At 43.0% G+C, this 25082-nt stretch overlaps 1 protein-coding gene and 1 long non-coding RNA gene across 2 annotated transcripts; one reads left to right on the plus strand and one right to left on the minus strand.

Annotated features, from left to right (window-relative positions):
• The first annotated feature begins 229 nt into the window (after positions 1 to 229).
• Positions 230 to 1703, plus strand: LOC130999271 (uncharacterized). Its single transcript, XR_009093464.1, has 2 exons — positions 230 to 801; positions 1472 to 1703. It is a non-coding gene; the product is annotated as an uncharacterized LOC130999271 (long non-coding RNA).
• Positions 1704 to 22049: 20346 nt separating this feature from the next.
• Positions 22050 to 24850, minus strand: LOC130998718 (putative late blight resistance protein homolog R1A-10). Its single transcript, XM_057924128.1, has 4 exons — positions 24740 to 24850; positions 23281 to 24581; positions 23080 to 23179; positions 22050 to 22535 (listed from the first exon to the last, which is right to left on the minus strand). The coding sequence occupies exons 1-4, from the start codon at positions 24848 to 24850 to the stop codon at positions 22050 to 22052; spliced, it is 1998 nt and encodes a 665-aa protein (XP_057780111.1).
• Positions 24851 to 25082: the final 232 nt, after the last annotated feature.

A 25082-nucleotide genomic window follows, 5' to 3' on the forward strand; every position in this document is an offset into this window, starting at 1 on the left:
ATTTTATGATGGGCTATTATTCTAGTCCCATTTATATTTCGTTGGGCCAGTTTAATTCATCATTTTGGCCGATTAAATTGCCTTTTTGGGCTAAGATTAATTCTTTTCAGTCCACATTAATTATTATTTGGACCCCTATTTTAATTGTTTTGGGTCGAAGACTTTTTAAGTTGGGCTTTAATTTTTTTTAAAAGCTTGAGCTGAAGTTACTCCTTTGAGCTAAGCCTAGCAGTATCAATTTTTGATGGAGCCCAATTATTTATCAGTAATGAGCCGCCCAGTTTATTAATTAATGTTTTTGGACTTCCGACTTTAAAGCAAGCCATTATTGTTTATTTCATTTAAGCCACTGGTTTATTTAATTAATTGACTACTCTCTTTTGAGCCTATTAATTATTTGAGGTTACGCTAGTAATGATGTTTCTATCGAAAAGCTCGATAATTTCTACAATGTCACACCTCGTTTAAAGCCGAGTTAGTCATTTTTCAATCAAGTACAAATGCGAGGTTTATTTCACGACTAGAATATTCCGATGAGGAAGGAAGAATCACAGTTTTATTCGACCGCGCTAGACGAGAATTAGCTAAATCTATTAATGAGGATTAATAGTAGAATTCCCAATTATCGCTCAAAAGATTAGTTCATGCATACCAGATTCATGCATAGTTAATTACGCTTTCTCATTAATTGAGAATTTTCCTCGAGGCAATGTCTTATTTTACATTCTCATGATTAAGGTCAAGCGCGAGAGTAAGAACTATTCAAGAAGTCACAGTACCTTAGCAAAACTTTGCTATCAGGTGGGCAATTTCTTACGCGTAAATAAAATGTTATGCAAGTGTTATGCTTTTAAAATGCAAATTGGATCTTCAAGTGTGGTATGCTTTATTACGCTTAAATGAGTTAAGCTTTATTATGCTGCACGTTAAATGATTTACGCCTATGTAATTTACGCTTGATTACGCTTATTTACGCTTGAATGCTTTATGCTGATAAGTTTATGCTTATGTTTGATGCTTGCGTCTGTTGGGGGAGGCCTCCCTCAACAGTACGATGCCGTGTCCGCTGAGGAGGGCCTTCCTCACGGCGCGATGCCCGTGTCCGCTTAGGGAGGCCTCCCTAGCGGCGCGATGCCAGTATGCAGTATGCCAGTATTACAGCGTCTATTGGGGGAGGCCTCCCTCAATAGTACGATGCCGTGACCGCTGAGGGAGGCCCCCTTCACGGTGCGATGCCCGTGTTCGTTGGGGAAGGCCTTCTCCACGACACGATGTTTGTTAATGAAGATTGATGATGAAGAATGCCCTTATGCTATTTATGAATATGGAAATGTTTAATGAGCAAAGGATTTGAAAGAAACTTATGCCTCTTATGCGAAGTTGTGTTTTGTTGTTGATATTATGTTATATGCTTGGCACTGCCCACTGAGTACTCTTGTACTCAGCCCTTCGTATGTTTATGTTTGTGCAGGTTGAGTTGTGATGGGCGATGAAGTGTTGCTGAGTGGAGTTTTTGTCGAACTTAAAGTAGGCTCAGAAAGGATACATGTCTTCATACATGTATCACAGTTATGTTTTCCGCTGTAAACACTGATTATTTCAGTTACGCCTTCCGTTGCAAACTCTGATAATGTTTTAGCCAAGCCCCTAATGATGCCTTTTTCCTTTTAAGGAATATAACGCGTATACAAGTTCTTTGAGTACCCTTTTTATGCGACCTATGCCTTTTTCCTTTTTAAGGAATATTTCACGCGTATTCAAGTCCTTTGAGTATTCTTTTATGCGCCCCTTTCTCAACCCGCTTCTTAATTTCCCTTCCCCAGTCATGATTTCCCGGCTTAATTATCCCTAATTAAGGCCGGTCGTGACAGAGTGGTATCAGAGCAGTTCGTTTGCTCTGAGCCTAAGAGTTTATTTAAGCCAAACTTAGAATGGATCACTAAAGAGTCTAGAGTTCAATCGACAAAGCTCAGCACTTCATCGCATCACACTCAACGATGCAAAATGGTATGCTCTTCCAAGTTTTGAGTTAATGTTTACAAAAAGTGAGAATTATCGTAATAACAAAGTGAGTAACTGTCAATAGCTATGTAATGTTGTTATTGAATGAAATGATTTACGCAAGCACGATTAAGTATGCCTATGGAATGAATTCATATGAACATAGAGCTATTAAGATATGAGATCACCACTACGACAGAACATAGAAGCAAACATAGAAGAAATTAGATTGTATCTTTTGGTGGCTATAGTGAAGGCAGCAAGATAAGTGATACGTATAGAATAATTCTTAAGCTCATGATTTTATAGCCGCTATGAATCTCCATGACTTATGCTTAAGTATCCAATTTAGATGATGAGATATTATATGCTTAAGGATTGTTATGACTCATAGATTTGAGATGCTAAGGACCCTTAAAGCTTACTACATCAATGATCAATGATGTCATTGGAGTCATGACTTGTTTACAAGTTATATTAAGTTGACATTTACAAGAATTCTTTTGAGGTTTGTATTAGATTATGCTAGGGTGTACTAATTGGCACATCCTTGCTATCAGAATGCCACCTAAGAGAGGACGCCCTGCGAGAAACAATAACAATCGCAGAAACCGTAACGCTGTACCCGAAGAACCACAAGATGCTCAAGGACATAACCCATCCCCTCCGCCCCCAACTAGGAGAGTCGAAGAACTCTTTTTAAGGCAAAATCCACCTACGTTTGACGGAACGAGTGAACCGGCTGAAGCTGAGATTTGGGTGCGTGCAATGGAACGCATTTTCAACTTTCTACGTTGTACTGATGAGGAACGCCTATCTTGCGTCTCATTCCAACTAACAGGATCGGCTGACTTCTGGTGGGAAGCACGACGAAAAATTTTGACACCTGAACAATGGGCAAGTTATACTTGGGAAGATTTTAAGATAGGATTATATGATAAATATATTCCGAAAAGCTATAGGAAGAAGAAAGAAGCTGAGTTCTACGAGTTGAAGCAAGGAAAGAAATCTGTGGTTGAATACGACAAGGAATTCTGCAACCTGTCTAGGTTTGCTCCACAACAAGTGGACACATAGGAGAAGATGGCAGAGAAATTTTGTGCCGGTCTACGGTACGAAATTAAGATGGCACTAACAAGCCACGGAGGACTCTCATACACGGATTCTCTGAACAGGGCACTTGACATTGAAGCTGCAATGCCGTCAGACAAGTCAGCCCCACCGTTGATCTCAACGCCAAATGATTCACCAGTAGCCTCACATACTCTCAAAGGGAAGCACAAGTGGGACAACAACGAAGACAATATCAATCAGACTAGTAAGAAAGTGTGGCAAGAAAAGGAACGGGCCGAACAGTTTATTCAACCAAGGTACGAGGCACAGACTAATCTCGAGCCAACTGGAGGTAACCAAGGTCAGAAAGGAATTTCACCTTGCCCAAATTGCGGTAAGATGCATAGGGGTATCTGTCGGGCTGGAACTAACGGTTGTTACAATTGTGGCCAAAAAGGTCACTACTCCACGCAATGCCCCAACAGACAACGAGGTTCAGCAATTAAGAACACCCACACCCCCTTGCCAGCAATACGTGGACACTTACGAAATCAGCCTCAATCACATCAGTGAAAATCTTATGGAGACACCGCAGACAAGAAAAACTACGTGGGAGCTTGAAAACAAGATGAAGGAAAAATACCCTGAACTGTTTTAGCAGAGATATGCAAATTTCGGGACGAAATATTTGTTAAGAGGGGTAGTATGTAGTAGCCCGCTCTTTTATTTATGATTAAAACTAGTAAATGCAATTATTATATATAAATCCAATTTATGGTCCTAATTTTTTTTATTTTTTTTATCAGAAACGGAGTTATTATTTTAGCGTTATATTTTTATAACGTATGAGAAAAACGCGACGAGGATTATTGAGTCATTCAATAATTATTATTTCCAAGTTATAACTGACTTAGCAAAGTCATGTTATTTATTAATCGAAAAACAGAAGCATTTATATTTTATTAGTGCTACTAGAAGTCGAGGAATTATTCCGACTCCAACTCAGATTAAATCTACGGATTTAATCTAGATATTAAATTGCTTGTGAAGTGAATTAAATCTACGTATTTAATTTATACACGAATAATGAGCAGAAGCCAGTATTTGATTGCAAAAACGCAATTAAATATACATAATCAATCAAGAAGACAACCAAATCAATTAGCAAAAGCAAAAGTTTTTTTTATCTATTAAAGTTTAGATGAAATTTTTATTTCCATCTTTTGCTAATGATGTACACGTATTTACTCCACCAACACCACTCCAACCTTTTGCTTTCCTCCATCAGCCAATGACACGCACCCGTCGTGCGGTGCGGACAAAATACCTGTGTAAGCCCAGTACGGACAATACACGCTCCTACTTCTTACGATAAGAACTTAGTCTTAGCGGTAAGCGCAGGGTCGAATCCCACAGGGAGTGAGGAACCACTTTGTTCTCCAACGACAAACTGAGGTGTCACAATTCTCAATCTGTATATTCTGCACAAATAATAAACAAGATCAATAATAACAAGGGGTGAGGTTATTCGGTTAGGTCATAACTGTTGTTAACATTCGTTTCGGTCATAGGCACACTGATGATCCGTTTATGATCCATGCAAACCCAAGGCGTGGCCCAAAGACATCGGGGCGTTTCAAGGGTTTACACTTCACATATAGGATGGTTGATCTCATTGTGGTCACTTGGTCCGAAGGTCACTCAATCCCCGGTCACAAGGCAGTGCTTCACTCCTCCTTAGATAGTAGTCATACCCGTTACTCACCAAGTATGACCCTCATCAACCTTCTCTCCCGAGGTCCCCAACTCCGCACTAGAGTGACACATGCCTCCTGGACTCAACTATTTCCGGCCTTGTCGACCGACCAGTCATAGACATGCTACGGCGCCGAGATTGCTTTCCTCGTTTGATAACCATGGCTTTATGCCTCGTCACAGTTGATGGATATTTTCTAGAGAAGCCCAAGATTGAGGAAGGACAGTGTATCCCATCAATCCTTTCCCCACCTTTCAGATCTACAACGCCTTTTGTTGACATTGCTCAGCTACTCGGTCTCTGGTATACCGGTTGTTATTCCTCGGTACACCCTGGCCTTTGCTTGACACGGACAGCGTTTTACCGAACGAGGGTCTCCCGTTAGGCCTCTTCTGCCCATGATGTCGAACAGATCCTTCCGGAACCACGAAATTCAACCGAAAGAGCAAGTGCCTTATGAATATTTACATGTTAACAACAATTATTTCCACCCCTAAAACCTCACCTAAAGGATTACTCACACATAATAAAATTCATAGATGCAAAAAGAATTAAACTCATGATGGAGCGAAATGAAATACTGAAATAGATAAAATAATACCTAGGCTTCAAGCCTTCGAACTTGTCCAAAAGTAACAACACGACGGAATTTAAGTACGGAAATGTAAAGTGTTTTTCGAATGCCACACGCGGCGAATAAAAGCAATAACTGAGGAAGAGTAAAATGTTCGGGGTGCTAAGAGTTGTGCATGCTACACACTGTTCTTCTTTTATACTGTCGGATGGTAGAGACCTAACCCTAGCTGCGCCGGTTCCAAATCTTCGTCGGGATCTTCTTTCCTTAATTAGCTCGATCTTTGATTGATCCTGATTGAAGATGGCGTCCAGATGCAAACTTAGTCAACCTTTCCCATCCCTTCGGTCCTTCTAGTCTCTTCTTCTTTCTTCCACTCGCTTCGAGATTTCCAAGATTGACCTTCCTTTTATGGCTCTGGCTGTCTGCTTCCTCTGGTAACGATCAGACTGACTGCTCTTATCGGTGTGGCTCATACCAGATGGTTACTCCAGGTTCCCATGCTCCAAGTTGGATTGGAGAGGTACTTGTTGGCCGAAGCTCCATGCTGGCAAACATGATTTGGCATTCTGGGCTCGGTAATGCCCATTCTGACCGCATTTCTTTCGTTTCCGCTCTACTGACCTTCCTTCTTCCACAACTTTGTTTTCCCCCTGGACAGACCTGAACTGACACAAATAAAGGAAAAAAGAGGGCCAAATGGCCCAAAAGTCGAAGACGCATCACACCTACACACTTAAAGCATACTTGCCCTCAAGTATGTAGGTGGATTCACAGAAGACACGGACGAAAAGGGGTGAAAGAAAAGAAATAAAACTAAGAGACACGAAATCTTGCATAAATTTCAGGGTCAGATCATACCAACATGCATCATTCAGTTCAGTCAAACCACAAACCAGAGTAATGATTATGCATAAAGTGTGATGGTAGTCTCTCTTCTCGCTCAAGCACCGGGCTAAGTGTTTACACTCATAATTTGCTGTGCTAGTTCCTCTAAGAATTTGATCGAAGACTACAAGTTAAGCACACTAGTATGACTTATCAAAGGGTCTTTGTTGGGTTGCAATGGGGCATACGGAGCTAAGGTGAGGTGTATATGGTTTAGTGGTTAATTTCAGTATCACCCTTACTCAGTATACATATTCAGTACAGCTGTAACCAACCCTTAATTTCCCCGCCTTCAATGGGGTTCATTTCCCTTTTTATTCTTCTGATGGGCAATCATTTTAATTCACAAATTTTTCTTTTGTGCCCAGATTTCTCTTCTTTCTTATAATTCCATGTTCACCATTTCATTCACTTCATAGATTCTTTCTCCTAGATATAGCATCAACATGGCTCAAGAAAGAATGAATTAGGCTCAAGTTGGCATACAAGGGATTATTTTCATTCCACATCAAAGAATAGTCTGGGGCCCTAAGTCGAAGAATCGTGCCCAAATCATACAAGTCATGTACTAGCAAAATTGAGTCCTCAAACAAAGTCAAGATTTCCTAGCCACAGCAAATTCTCACCACAAGCATGCATTTTTCAATTTGGCCCTGATCTCACCGGTGGGGTATTCTCAATATCCTCACAACTACCATCATGCATTTCATACTCAATCCACCAATCATACCAGAATAGAAATCAGCATGCACAATCTTTCACCATCAACAATGCAAGTGGACTCGACTCTAACACAGACAAAACAGACGCTAGAACAAGAAAAAGCAAAAGATAAAATAAAACCTAACCTAAGAGTTCAGGGGAAAGTACTTAGTCATTTTGGTCGGAGGATCTCGCCTCCACAGCCATCATTTCTTTGATTTCCTTAAAGCAAGCTTCCATCGCTTTGAATCCTTCTTCCACAGTATCCCTCAGCGTGGCCACTTCTCCTCCCAACATTATCAGCTCGTCCTTGACTTCCTTCAGTTCGGTCATCAGCTTGATAATCTCTCCACTCATTTGGCGAGACGTTCCCTGTTCCTGTGCAATCTTCGGTTCAGGGCGAAATGAGCTGCCTTCTGGTTGGACCAAACGGTAGTCTCCTCCTTCATCCATCTCAACAATCCGCCACCGCACAAGCCTCCCGATATCAAAGAGTCGGGTTTCTGCCACAGCCGCCTCATCTGGGGCTTTCTCGTCGAAACTAGCAAGCTTCTTCGCCAAGATGGTCACCAGTGGGCATAGGGAGAGATACTTGTTGGTATGGGTTACCCCATACTGAAATTGCAGTGCAGCGGCGAACCCAAAGTTCACCCTCTTTCTCTCCACCATGCACCAAAGCACAAAGAGCTCTTGCTGCGTGACGACGTTGGATCCCTCAATCCGGCCATAGATGTTATAGGCTAACCAACGATGGCAAATCTGCAAGGCTGGGTCGCGGAGTTCGTTGGATTTGCTAATATTCTTCACATACCTGGTCCCTGTTGAGAGTTGGGACCAGTACTGGTCAATCTGAATGCGCCACTCCGGTGGGGCCATGGTCTCGGCTTGCCTGTACTCATCATCATACACTTCCTTGTCCTCGATTACCCCCAGGTGGATGTTCAAGTCGTTGATGGACAGAGGGAACATCTTTCCCCGCAATTGGAAGCGGAGGGTACCTGGTGTTTCAACCGAGTAATTTCCCTTTGGCTTGAATTCCACCGTGCTCATGAACTCCTCCGACAGGTTCTTGAATGCCAGCACATTCCACTTCAGAATCTTTCCCCAACCAATGTTCTTGAAATATCCCTCCACCCGCTCTTTTATTCCGAAATTCTCCAACACTTCAGTCACCAGAAAATACCAAGGGGTGATCTCCCGGTTTCTTGCTCTGGGGTGTTGGGATTTCCACTTCCTTCTCTTGAATTGCCTCAACTTCCTCTGCTTCATCAGCCTCCTCCTCATCCACCTTCTCTTCTTCGCTCTTCTCCTCATCCGCTTCTTCTTGTTCTTCCTCTTTCGTATCCTCGGAAGCTGTCCTTCCTTCCTGCATGGAGGTTTCCGGGATTTGTGGTTGCGGTTGAGTTTGAACAGGTGGTGGCGCGACAGTTGATCGCGCCGGAGTTGCTTTGCTCTCCTGTCCCTTCTTTGATTTCTTCACAAGAGGGGTGAGCTCGGGCTCTCCTTCTCCCGGTTGAGTTGCCTCAGCGGCTGTTTTTGCTACTTCTTGCTCCTCTTGTTGAAGGACTTCGGCACGCCCTCTGTCTTCGGTCTGGATTTTCAGCAAAGGATCTTCAGTGATTTTGGTGGAGGTTTCCTCCGAAGCGCTTCGCCTTGTGGTGCGCTTTGGAGGTGGAAGTTTTGTGCTTTTCTTCTTTGGTGGTTGGGTGTTTCCGGAGCCTGTTCCTTTGGTCTTCGCCATTGTGATTTGCAGAGCTCAAGAAGATTTAGGATTTGTGTGGAAGTTTTTGGATTTTGTGGAATTTTCGGAGGCGAGGTTGGTCTTTAAGAAGGGTGATCAGTAATTATGGAAATTTAGGGTTTGAGGTGAGTGGTGATCGTGGTGTAGCGGTTATCGGAGGTTAGGGTTCGTGGGGAAGAAAATCGTGGGTTGAGGCCTTGAAGAAGGTAAGTGTGACGGTTATGGCAGAAAAAGTATTTTTAAGGAAATAAAAATCATGGCCAAAATTTGAAATTCAAATTTTCTGCGGAAACCGAAGGGTTGCAGTCACATCGCCACCTGCCCCTGACACGCTTGCGTCATTTCCCTGCGTAAGCCCTCTCCCAGACCGTTCCAAACCCTAGCTCTCCACCTACACACTTTGCAACGCAAAGTGGGCTCGGATCAACCTCTGGCCTCCTTCCCATTATCTCGGCCCGTCTTATCTGCAAGTTAGTGCATCCAAACAAAAAAAAAGAACAAACAACTTAAAGGAAAAGAGAAGAAAAGAAAATTCGGTATAGATCATACCGAAATAACCACGCTGGGTTGCCTCCCAGCAAGCGCTCTTGTTTCCCGTCTTGAGCTCGACCTCCCTTCTCTCTTCACTCGTACTCAGGGTCGAGAAGGTAGCACTCCTCCTTCTCCTTTTCTATTTCAGCAAGCTCGTGATAGGGCTTGAGGCGGTGCCCATTCACCACGAATGTATCAACTCCATTGTGATCATATACTTCAATGCTTCCGTTTGAAAAAATTTCTTTGATCACGAATGGTCCTGACCATTTTGAGCGAAGTTTTCCAGCCATCATCTTGAAACGTGAGTTGAAGAGTAGGACCTTCTGTCCCACTAAGAATTCCTTCTTCCTGATCTTGGCATCATGGATCCTTCTGGTTCGCTCCTTATAGAGCACCGCATTGTCGTAAGCCTCCAACCGCAGTTCCTCCAACTCACTCAGTTGCAGTTTCCTTGTTTCTCCAGCTAGGGTCATACTGAGGTTGATTTGCTTGATTGCCCAGTACGCCTTGTGTTCAATTTCCACGGGTAAGTGACATCTTTTGCCATAAAGTAGGCGAAACGGGGACATTCCAATGGGTGTCTTGAAAGCAGTCCTGTATGCCCATAACGCATCACCTAGATGGTCACTCCAGCCCTTACGGTTGGGGTGCACCACCTTTTCCAGGATACTCTTTATCTCCCTGTTGGAAATCTCGGCCTGGCCATTTGCTTGGGGGTGGTATGCAGTGGTGACCTTGTGTGTCACCCCCATTTTCTTGGTTAGCGCTCTGATAATGGCATTGCAGAAATGTGACCCTTGGTCACTGATTAAAATTTTGGGTATACCATATCTCCCGAACACTTGCTCCTTCAGGAAACCTGCCACGGTATGAGCATCATTACTTGTGGTTGCTTTAGCTTCAACCCACTTTGATACGTAATCTACTGCCACCAGAATGTATTCGTAGTTCTTTGACTTTGGGAAGGGTCCCATAAAGTCAATCCCCCATACGTCGAAAACTTCGACCGGCATGATTGGGACTTGTGGCATTTCATCCTTTGCGGTAATACCTCCAGTCATCTGGCACTTCGGGCAGCTCTGTACCCATTTTCTTGTGTCCGCAAATATGGTGGGCCAGTAGAATCCACTCTCCAAAATTCTGTGGGCCGTGCGCTTTCCTCCAAAGTGTCCGCTATTTGCCGTTCCATGACACATGTCCATTATTCGAGCATGCTCATCCTCAGGTATGCATCTTCGTATGACTTGATCTGCTCCAATTTTCCAGAGATATGGGTCCTCCCAGTAATAGTAGCGTGCTTGCGCAAGTAACTTCCGTTGTTTGAACCTTGACAATCCCGACGGCAACTCTTTGGTAATCAGATAGTTAGCTATATCCGCATACCAAGGCTCCTGCTTGGTTAGAGCACATAGTTCTTCTTCATCCTCCAGGATGCTCATGGAATAAAGTTTTTCGTCTGGAAACGTATCGGTAATGGGCATACCGTTATCCTCCTCCAGTTGCAACCTGCTCAAATGGTCTGCCACAAGGTTTGCAGCTCCTTTCTTGTCCCTTATCTCTATATTGAACTCTTGTAGTAGCAAAATCCACCTGATGAGTCGAGGTTTGGATTCCTTCTTGGCCATCAAGTACTTCAACGCGGCATGATCCGTGTAGACCACCGCCTTCGTTCCCAAAAGGTAGGATCGAAACTTCTCTATGGTAAATACCACCGCCAGGAGTTCTTTCTCAGTAGTGGTATAGCTGGACTGTGCCGGATTCAGTGTTTTGGATGCGTATTAGATCACGCAACTCTCCTTGCCTTTCTTCTGTCCTAGTACTGCTCCAACTGCATGGTTGCTGGCATCACACATGATTTCGAACGGTAAATCCCATACTGGAGGTTGAATAATGGGGGCCGACACCAGCTTGCTTCTCAGAATTGTGAATGCCTCCTTACAATCCTCGTCGAACTCAAACGGCATGTCTTGTTGGAGAAGTCTGGTCATGGGCTGGGCAATCTTGGCGAAGTCCTTGATAAATCGCCGGTAGAAGCCTGCATGGCCGAGGAATGCCCGTATGTGCTTTACGGTTGTCGGGTAGGGTAATTTGGCGATGGAATCAACTTTCGCCTTGTCCACTTCAATTCCCCTTTCTGAAATCACGTGCCCGAGCACTATTCCTTCTCTCACCATAAAATGACATTTTTCATAATTGAGGACCAAGCTCTTCTCCACACATCTTTTCAAGACGAGTTCTAGGTGTTTTAAACATGTGTCGAAAGAGCTACCATACACAGTGAAATCGTCCATGAAGACTTCAATGCAATTCTCCAATAGGTCGGAGAAGATGCTCATCATACACCGTTGAAAAGTTCTCGGTGCGTTGCAGAGTCCGAACGGCATTCTCCGGTATGCGAATGTCCCAAATACGCAGGTGAAAGTGGTTTTCTCCTGGTCCTCATGTGCCACAAAAATTTGCATGTATCCGGAGTATCCGTCTAGAAAACAGTAATAGGCGTTACCGGCCAACCTTTCCAACATCTGGTCGATAAAGGGCAGTGGAAAGTGGTCCTTCCTGGTTGCATCATTCAGCTTCCTATAATCAATGCAAACTCTCCATCCAGTTTGCAAACGGGTGGGCACAAGCTCGCCTTGATCATTCTCTACAACCTGTATCCCTGACTTCTTCGGTACGACATGGACTGGACTCACCCATTGGCTATCGGATATGGGGTAGATGATTCCCAATTCCAACAGCTTGAGAATTTCTTTCAGCACTACCTCTTTCATGACCGGGTTCATCTTCCTTTGAGAGTCCCGAACGGGTTTGGCTCCCTCTTCAAGGTAAATGTGATGCATGCACTCCGTAGGACTGATGCCTTTAATATCAGCTAGGGTCCAACCGATGGCTTCCCTGTTTTCTCGTAATACTCTGACCAATCGCTCTTGCTGTACGACAGTTAGATCAGAACTGATGATGACTGGTAGCGTCTCTTCTGGTCCCAGATAAGCATATTGTAAATGCTTAGGTAATTGTTTGAGCTCCAAAATGGGTGCTTTCTGGATTGAAGGTAGCAGCTTTTCGTTCTGCCCATACCGAGCCAATAACTCCGGTTTGCTTGTCTCTGCTCCTCCAGCTAGATAGACTTCCTGGATTAATCCCTTGATCTTCTGGTCCACCTCCACCTCGGCTTCCAAGGTGCTTTCTCTGAGGGAGTAGAGCTCCATGATAGCTTCCTTCATTTCATCGCCCTCCATATGCTCGGCATCCCGATCCGTTAGACCATACTGAATCACCTTCTCTGTGGTATCCCTGGAACCGAAAGTGATTCCTTGTTCTTGCACCAAAGGTTCGAATACATCGATCATGTCCACCGTCTCCATTGCTTGTTTCCTCTTCATGGTCTCATAGATATTGAATTCCACTTGAACTCCGTCAAACTCACATGTTAATATTCCGGTTTTCATATCGATCTTGGTTCCGGCAGTCATCATGAACGGCCTTCCCAATAGTATGGCATTCTCTCCAGTTTCAGGTCCGGTATCCAGAACATAGAAGTCTGCTGGGAAAATCAAATCTCCAACCTTGATCAGTACGTCCTCCACTACTCCTTCAGGGTAAGCGTTGGACCTGTCAGCCAACTGTATGACCACACGGGTGTTCCTCATCTCGCCAACATTCAATCTCTTGTACACAGCCAATGGCATCACATTAATGGAGGCCCCTAGATCCATCATTGCCTTGTCCATGTTGGTTCCTCCTATGTTGCATGGAATGGTAAACATCCCTGGATCCTTTCGCTTAGTGGGGAGCTTCCGTTGGATCACCGCCGAGACACTTTCTCCCATCACGTAGCGGACCTCTTCCTCCATTTTGACTTTTCTTGAACAAAGGTCTTTCAAGAATTTAGCATATTTAGGAATTTGCCTGATGGCATCGAGTAAAGGTACGCTCAACTCAACCTTTTGAAACATCTTCATCATTTCACTTGCTTCTTTCTCTCTTGCTTTCTGTTTCAGGCGTCCTGGGTAAGGTGCTTCGGTTGGGTCGCTACCTCCAGCTTGTTCATCAGTTGGACCTTTTCCGTTCTTATTCCAGCCTCCTCGAAGCAATTCAGCCTCCGCTAATAATTCTTCCTCCTTTTCTTCCCCCTCAGGAAATTCGGTTAACACCACTTGGGCATGCTCTCTGGGGTTGATTCCCATGGCTGGAAGTTTACCAGCGTTCTCCTCTAGTTTGGCCACTGCCTTAGTCAAATGACTAATTTGCTGGTTAGTTTGGTTCATGCCGGCTCGAATTTCATTGCGAAACTTCTCGCTCTCCTTAGCCATGCTTTCAATTGCTTCCTCCCAAGGTGCTCTCCGATGTGGGGGTTGGTAAGGAGGTTGTTGCTGATTCTGGTTGTGATGTTGAGGTGGTCCTAACTGGTACTGTTGTTGATGCTGGTTCTGATTATACTGAGGACGTTGCATTGGTACGCCCATATTGTTCTGCTGCTGGGGCTAACCATCTTGCTTCCACCGAAAGTTGGGGTGATCCCTCCACCCCGGATTGTAAGTATTTGCATAAGGATCGTACTTTCATGGATTCCCATCATGTCCTCCGATGGCATTGACATCAACAATATCTTCACCAAAATTTGGACAATTTTCAGATTGGTGTCCAGTGGCATCGCAAAGGCCACACTGGCGAATCTTCTTCGGTATAGTCAAACCCGACAGAAGTTCTTTGAGTTCATTCATGCTCTTCTCCATCGTTTTCTCCAAATTAGACATCTCCCCTTTTTCTTCAGCTTTCCTTGGCTTCTCCAGATTCCTTTCATGCCCTTCATCACGCGATTCCTCTGCCATGGTGCCCAACAGTTGGAAGACTTCCAACGGGGTTTTGCTCATCAATGACCCATTACAAGCTGCTAGTACCAGACTGCGATCATTCCTCCGCATGCCCTTTACAAAACTCTCCACCTGATCTTTTGGGGAGATCTGGTGATGGGGGCAATTGCTTAACATTCTTTTGAATCTCGTCCAGTATTCGTAGAAGGATTCTAGCCCATCTTGCCTGATGCTGCGGATATCCCATCGCATCCGCTCCACTCGTGCTGCTGGGAAGAATTCTTCCAAGAAGGCCTGTTGCAGTTGTGCCCATGTAGTGACACTCCCCTCTGGTAGGTCATACAGCCATCTTCTTGCATTGTCCACCAAGGTAAAAGGGAAAAGTATTAACTTGACATACTCTTGCTGCTCGTCATTTGATTGGTGCATGATTGTCATCTCAAAATCTTGGAGATGAGTATGAGGATCATCTCCTTGATATCCATTGAACTTCGGTAAGATCTGAAGCAATGATGGCTTCATGTCATACCGACGAGGTGCGAACGGATTGGCGGGTAAAGTGATTCCGTTCGGCCTCAAGTTGAGGTTAGTTGGATATGCCAACTGTCTGAGGGTCTGCTCCGGTACGACATCTGCTTGTTCGGCTTCTGCCATAGCTTCGCGTCTCGCTATTCGTGCTTCTGCGCGTAGTCGTCTTTCTGTTCGATCAATATCGGGGTCAAACACCAATGCTCTTACAGCTCTACGAGTTCCACGCATACACCAGTAGCGGAAGATGGAATGAGGAGAGAACAAAATTGCTGCGCGTCACTCCCCGGCAACGGCGCCAATTTTGACACGCACCCGTCGTGCGGTGCGGACAAAATACCTGTGTAAGCCCAGTACGGACAATACACGCTCCTACTTCTTACGATAAGAACTTAGTCTTAGCGGTAAGCGCAGGGTCGAATCCCACAGGGAGTGAAGAACCACTTTGTTCTCCAACGACAAACTGAGGTGTCACAATTCTCAATCTGTATATTCTGCACAAATAATAAACAAGATCAATAATAACAAGGGGTGAGGTTATTCGGTTAGGTCATAACTGTTGTTAACATTCGTTTCGGTCATAGGCACACTGATGATCCGTTTATGATCCATGCAAACCCAAGGCGTGGCCCAAAGACATCGGGGCGTTTCAAGGGTTTACACTTCACATATAGGATGGTTGATCTCATTGTGGTCACTTGGTCCGAAGGTCACTCAATCCCCGGTCACAAGGCAGTGCTTCACTCCTCCTTAGATAGTAGTCATACCCGTTACTCACCAAGTATGACCCTCATCAACCTTCTCTCCCGAGGTCCCCAACTCCGCACTAGAGTGACACATGCCTCCTGGACTCAACTATTTCCGGCCTTGTCGACCGACCAGTCATAGACATGCTACGGCGCCAAGATTGCTTTCCTCGTTTGATAACCATGGCTTTATGCCTCGTCACAGTTGATGGATATTTTCTAGAGAAGCCCAAGATTGAGGAAGGACAGTGTATCCCATCAATCCTTTCCCCACCTTTCAGATCTACAACGCCTTTTGTTGACATTGCTCAGCTACTCGGTCTCTGGTATACCGGTTGTTATTCCTCGGTACACCCTGGCCTTTGCTTGACACGGACAGCGTTTTACCGAACGAGGGTCTCCCGTTAGGCCTCTTCTGCCCATGATGTCGAACAGATCCTTCCGGAACCACGAAATTCAATCGAAAGAGCAAGTGCCTCACGAATATTTACATGTTAACAACAATTATTTCCACCCCTAAAACCTCACCTAAAGGATTACTCACACATAATAAAATTCATAGATGCAAAAAGAATTAAACTCATGATGGAGCGAAATGAAATACTGAAATAGATAAAATAATACCTAGGCTTCAAGCCTTCGAACTTGTCCAAAAGTAACAACACGACGGAATTTAAGTACGGAAATGTAAAGTGTTTTTCGAATGCCACACGCGGCGAATAAAAGCAATAACTGAGGAAGAGTAAAATGTTCGGGGTGCTAAGAGTTGTGCATGCTGCACACTGTTCTTCTTTTATACTGCCGGATGGTAGAGACCTAACCCTAGCTGCGCCGGTTCCAAATCTTCGCCGGGATCTTCTTTCCTTAATTAGCTCGATCTTTGATTGATCCTGATTGAAGATGGCGTCCAGCTGCAAACTTAGTCAACCTTTCCCATCCCTTCGGTCCTTCTAGTCTCTTCTTCTTTCTTCCACTCGCTTCGAGATTTCCAAGATTGACCTTCCTTTTATGGCTCTGGCTGTCTGCTTCCTCTGGTAACGATCAGACTGACTGCTCTTATCGGTGTGGCTCATACCAGATGGTTACTCCAGGTTCCCATGCTCCAAGTTGGATTGGAGAGGTACTTGTTGGCCGAAGCTCCATGCTGGCAAACATGATTTGGCATTCTGGGCTCGGTAATGCCCATTCTGACCGCATTTCTTCCGTTTCCGCTCTACTGACCTTCCTTCTTCCACAACTTTGTTTTCCCCCTGGACAGACCTGAACTGACACAAATAAAGGAAAAAAGAGGGCCAAATGGCCCAAAAGTCGAAGACGCATCAGCCAACCACCACCACTATCTCCAATATCTCCAATCCTTTAACTATCAACTCCACCACCACTTGCTCCCCACCCAACAAATGCAATATTCACTTTCATTTTAATTTCATCCGAAAGTTCAGAGGACCAATTCCAGTTCGTTTCAGCCGAAGCTCTCAAGGTAATGCTTGGCTTCAATGCTTTCTTCTCCTTTGATTAAGTTCATCCTGCAATTGTTAAGCAAATAAGCAATTTATTTCAGTTTCTATCCACCGATTCAAACACCACAGCAGCCAACATCAATTACAAGCCTAAATTTCTCATTGAATTCAATAGCAACAAACAGCTAACGAACACCAAGCATAGCAGGTAAATACTATAAAATGCATTTCAGCTATCTTCTCATCATACCATCAGACACATGTTTGAGTAGGAATATAGAAGTGTAAACGGGTATATATGCTTTTGGAGCCAACAAGTCACACGTTCAGTATACAAATGATTATATGCTTAAGGGGACTAAGCATAATACAGAAATCAAATATTACATATATATTTCTCCACTTGAGATAAAGGCAATGAGAAAACTCTCACAAATCAGTAGCAAAAACCAAGACTTCACATATACTTAAATATTGAACTTAGCATTTAGAAGGGGAGGGAGGCTTATTCGGGTACCTGTTTCATTTAAACGGGGATAGATGACGGCTTGACCTCGACGCTAACCGCACGGAAGAGGAAGGGGGCCAGGGAGACGCAACGGCGTCGAACCACGGCGGTGACTCTCTCGTCTAAGCTAAGAGGACCGAGAACTCGGCCTTTCCCTCGTTCGTGTACGCGAGTGAAAGAGGAGAGCAGCGGACGCCGCCCTACCCTGATTTACTACTCATCGGAGAATCGATGAGGGCGACACTCTCCTGCTCGCCGGAATTTCATAGTAGAGCGGGGTCGAGCTGAGGCGATTTCTGAATTAGGAGTAAGGATTTTCCTCCGCTCCATAGATTGAGAGGGGGAGATGACTTGGGAGTAGAGAAACAGAGAGCAAGGTCGAGAGCAGCAACTCCAGTCGGCAGCAGCGACATTCCAGATTTCATGGCTCGTTTTTGGGTCTGCGATGAAAGAGAGAGAAAGATGAGAATCACGTTTGAGAGTGAAGACCGAGAGTTGGGTGTAGAAGGAAGAGAATTGGGCCTTTTCTTGGGCCATTCTTTTATTTTGGAATGGGCTCCTCTTTTGTTTGATATTGGGCTTTCTATTTTAATTGTTGGGCTCTTCTTTTATTTATTTTGGACTTCACAATTTTAATGACTTGGGCCTCACTATTAAATTCAAATGGGCTTTGAGTTGAACTGTTGGGCCATTACATTGGGCTCGAATTTTTTTTAAGGAGTTGGGCTGATGCATATTTTATGATGGGCTATTATTCTAGTCCCATTTATATTTCGTTGGGCCAGTATAATTCATCATTTTGGCCGATTAAATTGCCTTTTTGGGCTAAGATTAATTCTTTTCAGTCCACATTAATTATTATTTGGACCCCTATTTTAATTGTTTTGGGTCGAAGACTTTTTAAGTTGGGCTTTAATTTTTTTTAAAAGCTTGAGCTGAAGTTACTCCTTTGAGCTAAGCCTAGCAGTATCAATTTTTGATGGAGCCCAATTATTTATCAGTAATGAGCCGCCCAGTTTATTAATTAATGTTTTTGGACTTCCGACTTTAAAGCAAGCCATTATTGTTTATTTCATTTAAGCCACTGGTTTATTTAATTAATTGACTACTCTCTTTTGAGCCTATTAATTATTTGAGGTTACGCTAGTAATGATGTTTCTATCGAAAAGCTCGATAATTTCTACAATGTCACACCTCGTTTAAAGCCGAGTTAGTCATTTTTCAATCAAGTACAAATGCGAGGTTTATTTCACGACTAGAATATTCCGATGAGGAAGGAAGAATCACAGTTTTATTTGACCGCGCTAGACGAGAATTAGCTAAATCTATTAATGAGGATTAATAGTAGAATTCCCAATTATCGCTCAAAAGATTAGTTCATGCATACCAGATTCATGCATAGTTAATTACGCTTTCTCATTAATTGAGAATTTTCCTCGAGGCAATGTCTTATTTTACATTCTCATGATTAAGGTCAAGCGCGAGAGTAAGAACTATTCAAGAAGTCACAGTACCTTAGCAAAACTTTGCTATCAGGTGGGCAATTTCTTACGCGTAAATAAAATGTTATGCAAGTGTTATGCTTTTAAAATGCAAATTGGATCTTCAAGTGTGGTATGCTTTATTACGCTTAAATGAGTTAAGCTTTATTATGCTGCACGTTAAATGATTTACGCCTATGTAATTTACGCTTGATTACGCTTATTTACGCTTGAATGCTTTATGCTGATAAGTTTATGCTTATGTTTGATGCTTGCGTCTGTTGGGGGAGGCCTCCCTCAACAGTACGATGCCGTGTCCGCTGAGAAGGGCCTTCCTCACGGCGCGATGCCCATGTCCGCTTAGGGAGGCCTCCCTAGCGGCGCGATGCCAGTATGCAGTATGCCAGTATGCCAGTATTACAACGTCTATTGGGGGAGGCCTCCCTCAATAGTACGATGCCGTGACCGCTGAGGGAGGCCCCCTTCACGGTGCGATGCCCGTGTTCGTTGGGGAAGGCCTTCTCCACGACACGATGTTTGTTAATGAAGATTGATGATGAAGAATGCCCTTATGCTATTTATGAATATGGAAATGTTTAATGAGCAAAGGATTTGAAAGAAACTTATGCCTCTTATGCGAAGTTGTGTTTTGTTGTTGATATTATGTTATATGCTTGGCACTGCCCACTGAGTACTCTTGTACTCAGCCCTTCGTATGTTTATGTTTGTGCAGGTTGAGTTGTGATGGGCGATGAAGTGTTGCTGAGTGGAGTTTTTGTCGAACTTAAAGTAGGCTCAGAAAGGATACATGTCTTCATACATGTATCACAGTTATGTTTTCCGCTGTAAACACTGATTATTTCAGTTACGCCTTCCGTTGCAAACTCTGATAATGTTTTAGCCAAGCCCCTAATGATGCCTTTTTCCTTTTAAGGAATATAACGCGTATACAAGTTCTTTGAGTACCCTTTTTATGCGACCTATGCCTTTTTCCTTTTTAAGGAATATTTCACGCGTATTCAAGTCCTTTGAGTATTCTTTTATGCGCCCCTTTCTCAACCCGCTTCTTAATTTCCCTTCCCCAGTCATGATTTCCCGGCTTAATTATCCCTAATTAAGGCCGGTCGTGACAATATGTGCCCCGATTGGTTGGATCCAGACTTACGAGCTTCCTTCATCTATATCTCTGCTGTGGAATGTGCAGACGTTAATAATGGAAGGAAACATTGAGGAAGTTGTTGCACCATCTGAAATTTGGGAGATGCCACAACTTAGGCATCTTTGTTTCAACAGGATTCGCCTGCCTGAACCTCCAGCAAGTGATGATGATGATCTCGTTGTTCTACGAAACCTACAAACACTCAGAACGGCACTGGATTTCAACTGTAGTGAAGAGGTCTGTAAGAGAATGCCAAACATTAGGAAGCTTGGAATCTTTTACGATGATTTCTCAGGGGAAGGTCAGAATAATTCTTGGTACTGCATCGATCATGTTGGTTACTTTGCCGAGCTGGAATCACTAAGCTGCTGTTTCCATAGAGTGCCAGATCGGGATGATTTGGTGCAGAACCTCAAGTTCCCGCGCTCACTCAGGAAGTTGATATTGCAAGACTGTGAGCTTCACTGGGATGACTTGTCAGTCATTGGTTCATCGCTCCCTAATCTTGAAGTTCTCAAATTGAAATGCCAATCAGTTAGAGGAGCCAAGTGGGAAACTGTTGAAGGGGAGTTCCCTTCTCTGAGGATACTTGAAATTGATTCCTGCTATCTCATTTACTGGTTTTCAGGGTCTACCCACTTCCCTTCGTTGGAGAAACTCGTTCTTCGTAGATTGTACAGGCTGAATGAGATTCCTTCTGAAATAGGATATGCGGGAATACTTGGAAATATTTCTGTGTTTGAATGCAGCATTTCTGCAGCCATTTCAGCAGCTCGAAGATTGAAGGACTGTGTAATTCGAGTTGGATTCAGAAAAGAGAAGGAAGTGGCGGAATTCAGGGCAAAGCTGGAACTAGAGGGCCTCACAAGCTCTGGTCTTCAAATTGATGAATTGTGATTTTTTGTCATTGCATTCTAGTGCCTGATAAAGACATATTTGAGATTGTTTTATCTTGATTATTTTTCATGTTTAATACCTATTATATTTCATTTTTCAATTAATAATTTGGTCTATTTGATTCTACAACTATAGTAAATTCTTTTTAAAATATTACTCAATAAATTAAAAAAAAACTCTATAAATTAATAAATTTCTTATGTTTCAATCTTGGTCAATTCAAAAGATCATTAATTTTAAGGGTTAATAGTGTTTTATGTCCTGCACTATCAGCATTTTCTATAAAATATCCCGAACTTTCATTTTCTCCTAAAGAGTCCCGAACTTTTAACTTTTTTCTATAAAATGTCCTACTATACAAAATTCGGTAATGGAAAGATAACAAAAAAATCCGAACTTTCAACATTTTCCACCAATGATGGTTCCTAATATGGTTTTTCAACAATGAAGATTTTCAAAATATTTCATCCGCGCGAGATAAGTTATCTTTCTGTCACCAAATTTTGTATTGCGGAATATTTTATGAAAAAAGTTGAAAGTTCAGGACTTTTTAATAGAAAATGAAAGTTCGGAATATTTTATGGAAAATGCTGAAAGTTCGGAACATAAAACACTATTAACCCTAATTTTAATTAAGTAAAATTTTTCAGAGAATCCCTTTATGAATAATATAGCTCCTGTTAATATTATTAATACTAGTTGTTAAAATTTACAATTATGAACATTATGATAACTTGTAAAAATATGAATCTATTGCTGAATCATTTTCACCTTGATCATCATTAGAATCTCTAGTAATATCAGTCACAATGAATTGACGATTACATGCATTTATTTAATTTAAATATTATCTTTCATTTTTCTTTACACATTATAAATTAATAAATTAAAAAGGTATTAATTTATCAATAAATTAATAAACTATTAGTTTATCAATATATTAATAAAATGGAAAATAGATTAATTTTTGTGGACAGACTTAAAAATGACAAAAAGTGATTATTTTTTGTGGACTTACAGAGTGTAACAATTCAATTGATAAAATAATTTAATAATAAAAAGCATAAAAATGGAATATTTCATTGTAGAGTGAAATATAAAATTGATTGTTGGAAATAAAAATGAAGAAACTCCACATTTTAACTCTGCAATAGAGTGAAGTACACTCTATTGTAGAGTTATTCAGCCCTGTAGAAAAAGGATAAAATTACAGACGATCAACTTGAAAACTAAGGTCTGAAAGGTCATAAAATTTCATCTTCTCCTTGAACTCCTCAAGCTCCGCCTTCTCCCTAAACCCAATCCGAACTCTAAGGTCGTTGTCACTGTTATCCAACTTCTGTTCCAGTATCCTGAGCGCCGAGATGGCCGCAGAAACGCTGCATTCGACCACACAAACACTTTGCAGCGTTGCTATGTCTGCCATATCAGCAGGGATCTCATCCAGTTTGTACAACCCGCCAAGAACAAGCGTCTCCAGAACCGGGAAACACGAGTCATCCGCATCCCATTTAATCAAGTAACACGAATCAACCTCGAGAAACTTGAGACGGGCGAATCCCTCCTCCACGGGGCACCACTCGTGCCCCCTGACTGCTTGGTACTTCAGTTTGAGAACCTCAAGATGGGGCAATGCACCAATGATTGTCAAGTCGTCCCAGTGAAGCTCACTGTTAGCCAAAACATGGAGGCTCTACCACCACAACTTTGAGAAAGTTGTTTGCCACCACCACAACTTTGCCACCACCAAAGAGGAAAGTGCAGCCCCATTAACTTTGAGAAAGTTGGGATGTGAGGTGGAATCAACTTTGAGAAAGTTGGGATGTGAGGTGGAATCAACAAATGGAGGCTATAAATATGTGCATCGCAGCAACTTGAAGTGTATCCCAAAATTCACAAAAGAAGTCTTGTGAAAGAAGTGCTAGAGAGTGAGAAAATATTGTGAGAGAAAACTTCAGTGTGGAAGTTAAACACGAGTGATAAAAGTGAGTCGAGAGATAGCCTCTGTGTAGGCAAGATACAAAATACAGTGTGGTATTGTTGTACTCCTCATTTTGTGAGATTCTCTAATATATTGGGGTGGGTCCGTGGACGTAGGCAGTTTGGCCGAACCACATTAAATATCGGTGTCATTATTTTTCTCGTCTTAGATAATTTATATCTTTGATATTGCTTTCGATTTGATAATGGGTGGAATTATTTGTGTATATTTCCCAACACTCACAGTATTGCAACACCAGCTTCTTGAGTGAGCTCGGGAAGTTCAAGCTTTGCAGCAAAACATCATGGTTGGGCACTGTGTGGAAGCAGCACGACAGCGACTCAAGTCTGTTGAAGCTGCAGATGTTGTGGAGACAATGTGAACTTTCTCGAGTCTCTTCAGAGAAATCTTGATAGAAGATTTTTAATTTCCTGATGTTGGGCGTTCTCTTGCAGACCTCCTCGCTGCATTTGAAGTCCAACGCGGTCTTAACTGTCCGTAGGTTTTGCAGCCTTCACTGGGAGGAGGATCAGGAAGCCAGATTCTGTAGAACTCGAGATGCCTGAGCTGCTGCATCTCCCAAATCTCAGATGGCGCGACAACTTTGTCAATGCTTCTGTCAACTATCAGCGTCTGCACATTCCACAAGAGGGAAACAGAGGGGGGGAGCTCGTAGGTTCGGATCCAACCAAATGGTGCGCGGACAGATTCATAGGCGAGTAACCTCAAATTGACTTGCTGGAAAGTGGGAGCTAGAGAGTCACCGTAGGCCTCGACCAACACTCTCAGCATTCGAGATTTGAATGGAAGCAGAGCCGGGCTCTGACAGATCAGAGACCGGGCGAGTGATGTGGATTCCAGAGTGTCAAGAACTCCACCGGGAGAATACCTCCCGTGATTCACAATGCGACGCTCCATGTTCATGTCTCGTGGAGCGTCGTGCACCCTCGTGGTGATGATGCTGAGGAACTTCTCCTTCTCAACAACCCTTATGCAGATATCTCTCAGGAGATCATGAATTCTACAAGTTTTGAGCTTCCCATTAGACCCTAAACTACAAACCAAAATGAGGTTCCTATCAACAAGATCCTTTATGAAACCTCTAGCAATCTCTTCCAAGTTCTGCTCTTTGTTCGGCTTCAGAAGTCCTTCAGCAATCCAAAGTTTAATGAGTCGGGAAACACGAAACTCGTGATCTTCTGGATATATTCCCAAGTAAAGAAAACATGGCTTTAGACAAGCGGGCAAGTAACTAGTATAACTCAAAGACAATAAGTTCTGGTATTGACTATCCCCAGCAGAATCAAGAGCCGAGCTAATATCTTCTGCCACGATCCCCCAATATCTTCTTGTCATGGAAGATCTCCCAAGAAGCCCCCCAATCACAGCAACTGAAAGAGGGAGCCCCTTGCACCTCCGAACAATCTCCCTTCCAACTCCCTCCAATTCAGAAGGGCAATCTCGTTGCTCGAATGCTTTGTGACAAAACAACTCCCAACTTTTATCCTCACCTAGCAACTGCAGCGCAAGTGCAGAGTCGCTAAACTCTTTAGCCACATCCGATTGCCTGGTAGTCACAATCATCCTACTCTTATTGTAATTATCAGGAAGGAAAAATTGAACCCTCTTCCAAGCATCAATGCTCCATATATCATCCAGCACAACCAAATATTTCCTACCAAACAAAGTTTTATGAAGCTTCTCACTCAATTCATATTCCGTGCTAAATCTTTTTGAATTTGTGGAGAAGTCATTTGACTATTACCAGGAGCATTTGAACCCAAAACTTTGGAAACAACATCATTATGATCACTATACCAATGAAGCAACTCAAGAAAATTACCTCGATTTGAAGAACTAGTTGACTCATCGTTTCCACGAAAAGGCATTCCTTGCTTCAATAGAAAACGACTCACATCCAATGAAGCCGTCAAACGAGCGCGGTAAGCAACATCCAACTCACGAGCTTGTGATCTAAACATAGATGCCACACTATGTCTTTGATCTTTAAAGGCTTCAATTTGCATTCTGGCATTGTTGTGACAACTATCTGCATTTCCAATATGTTTTGCAAATTTAACCAAGGCCTTCTTCCAATTGCTAAATCCTGTCTTGGTAAATGCATCTGCTCTATACTTACTCGGCCCACATCTAATCACCCAAATAAATAATTGTTGATCACTCTAAAATTAATTAGATTATTTAATGAAACAATAGGGCCGAATGGCCCTATTCAACATACAACATCAAATTTTGTCC

The sequence above is a fragment of the Salvia miltiorrhiza genome, chromosome 8 (genome assembly GCF_028751815.1).
Source record: "Salvia miltiorrhiza cultivar Shanhuang (shh) chromosome 8, IMPLAD_Smil_shh, whole genome shotgun sequence".
NCBI lineage: Eukaryota > Viridiplantae > Streptophyta > Magnoliopsida > Lamiales > Lamiaceae > Salvia > Salvia miltiorrhiza.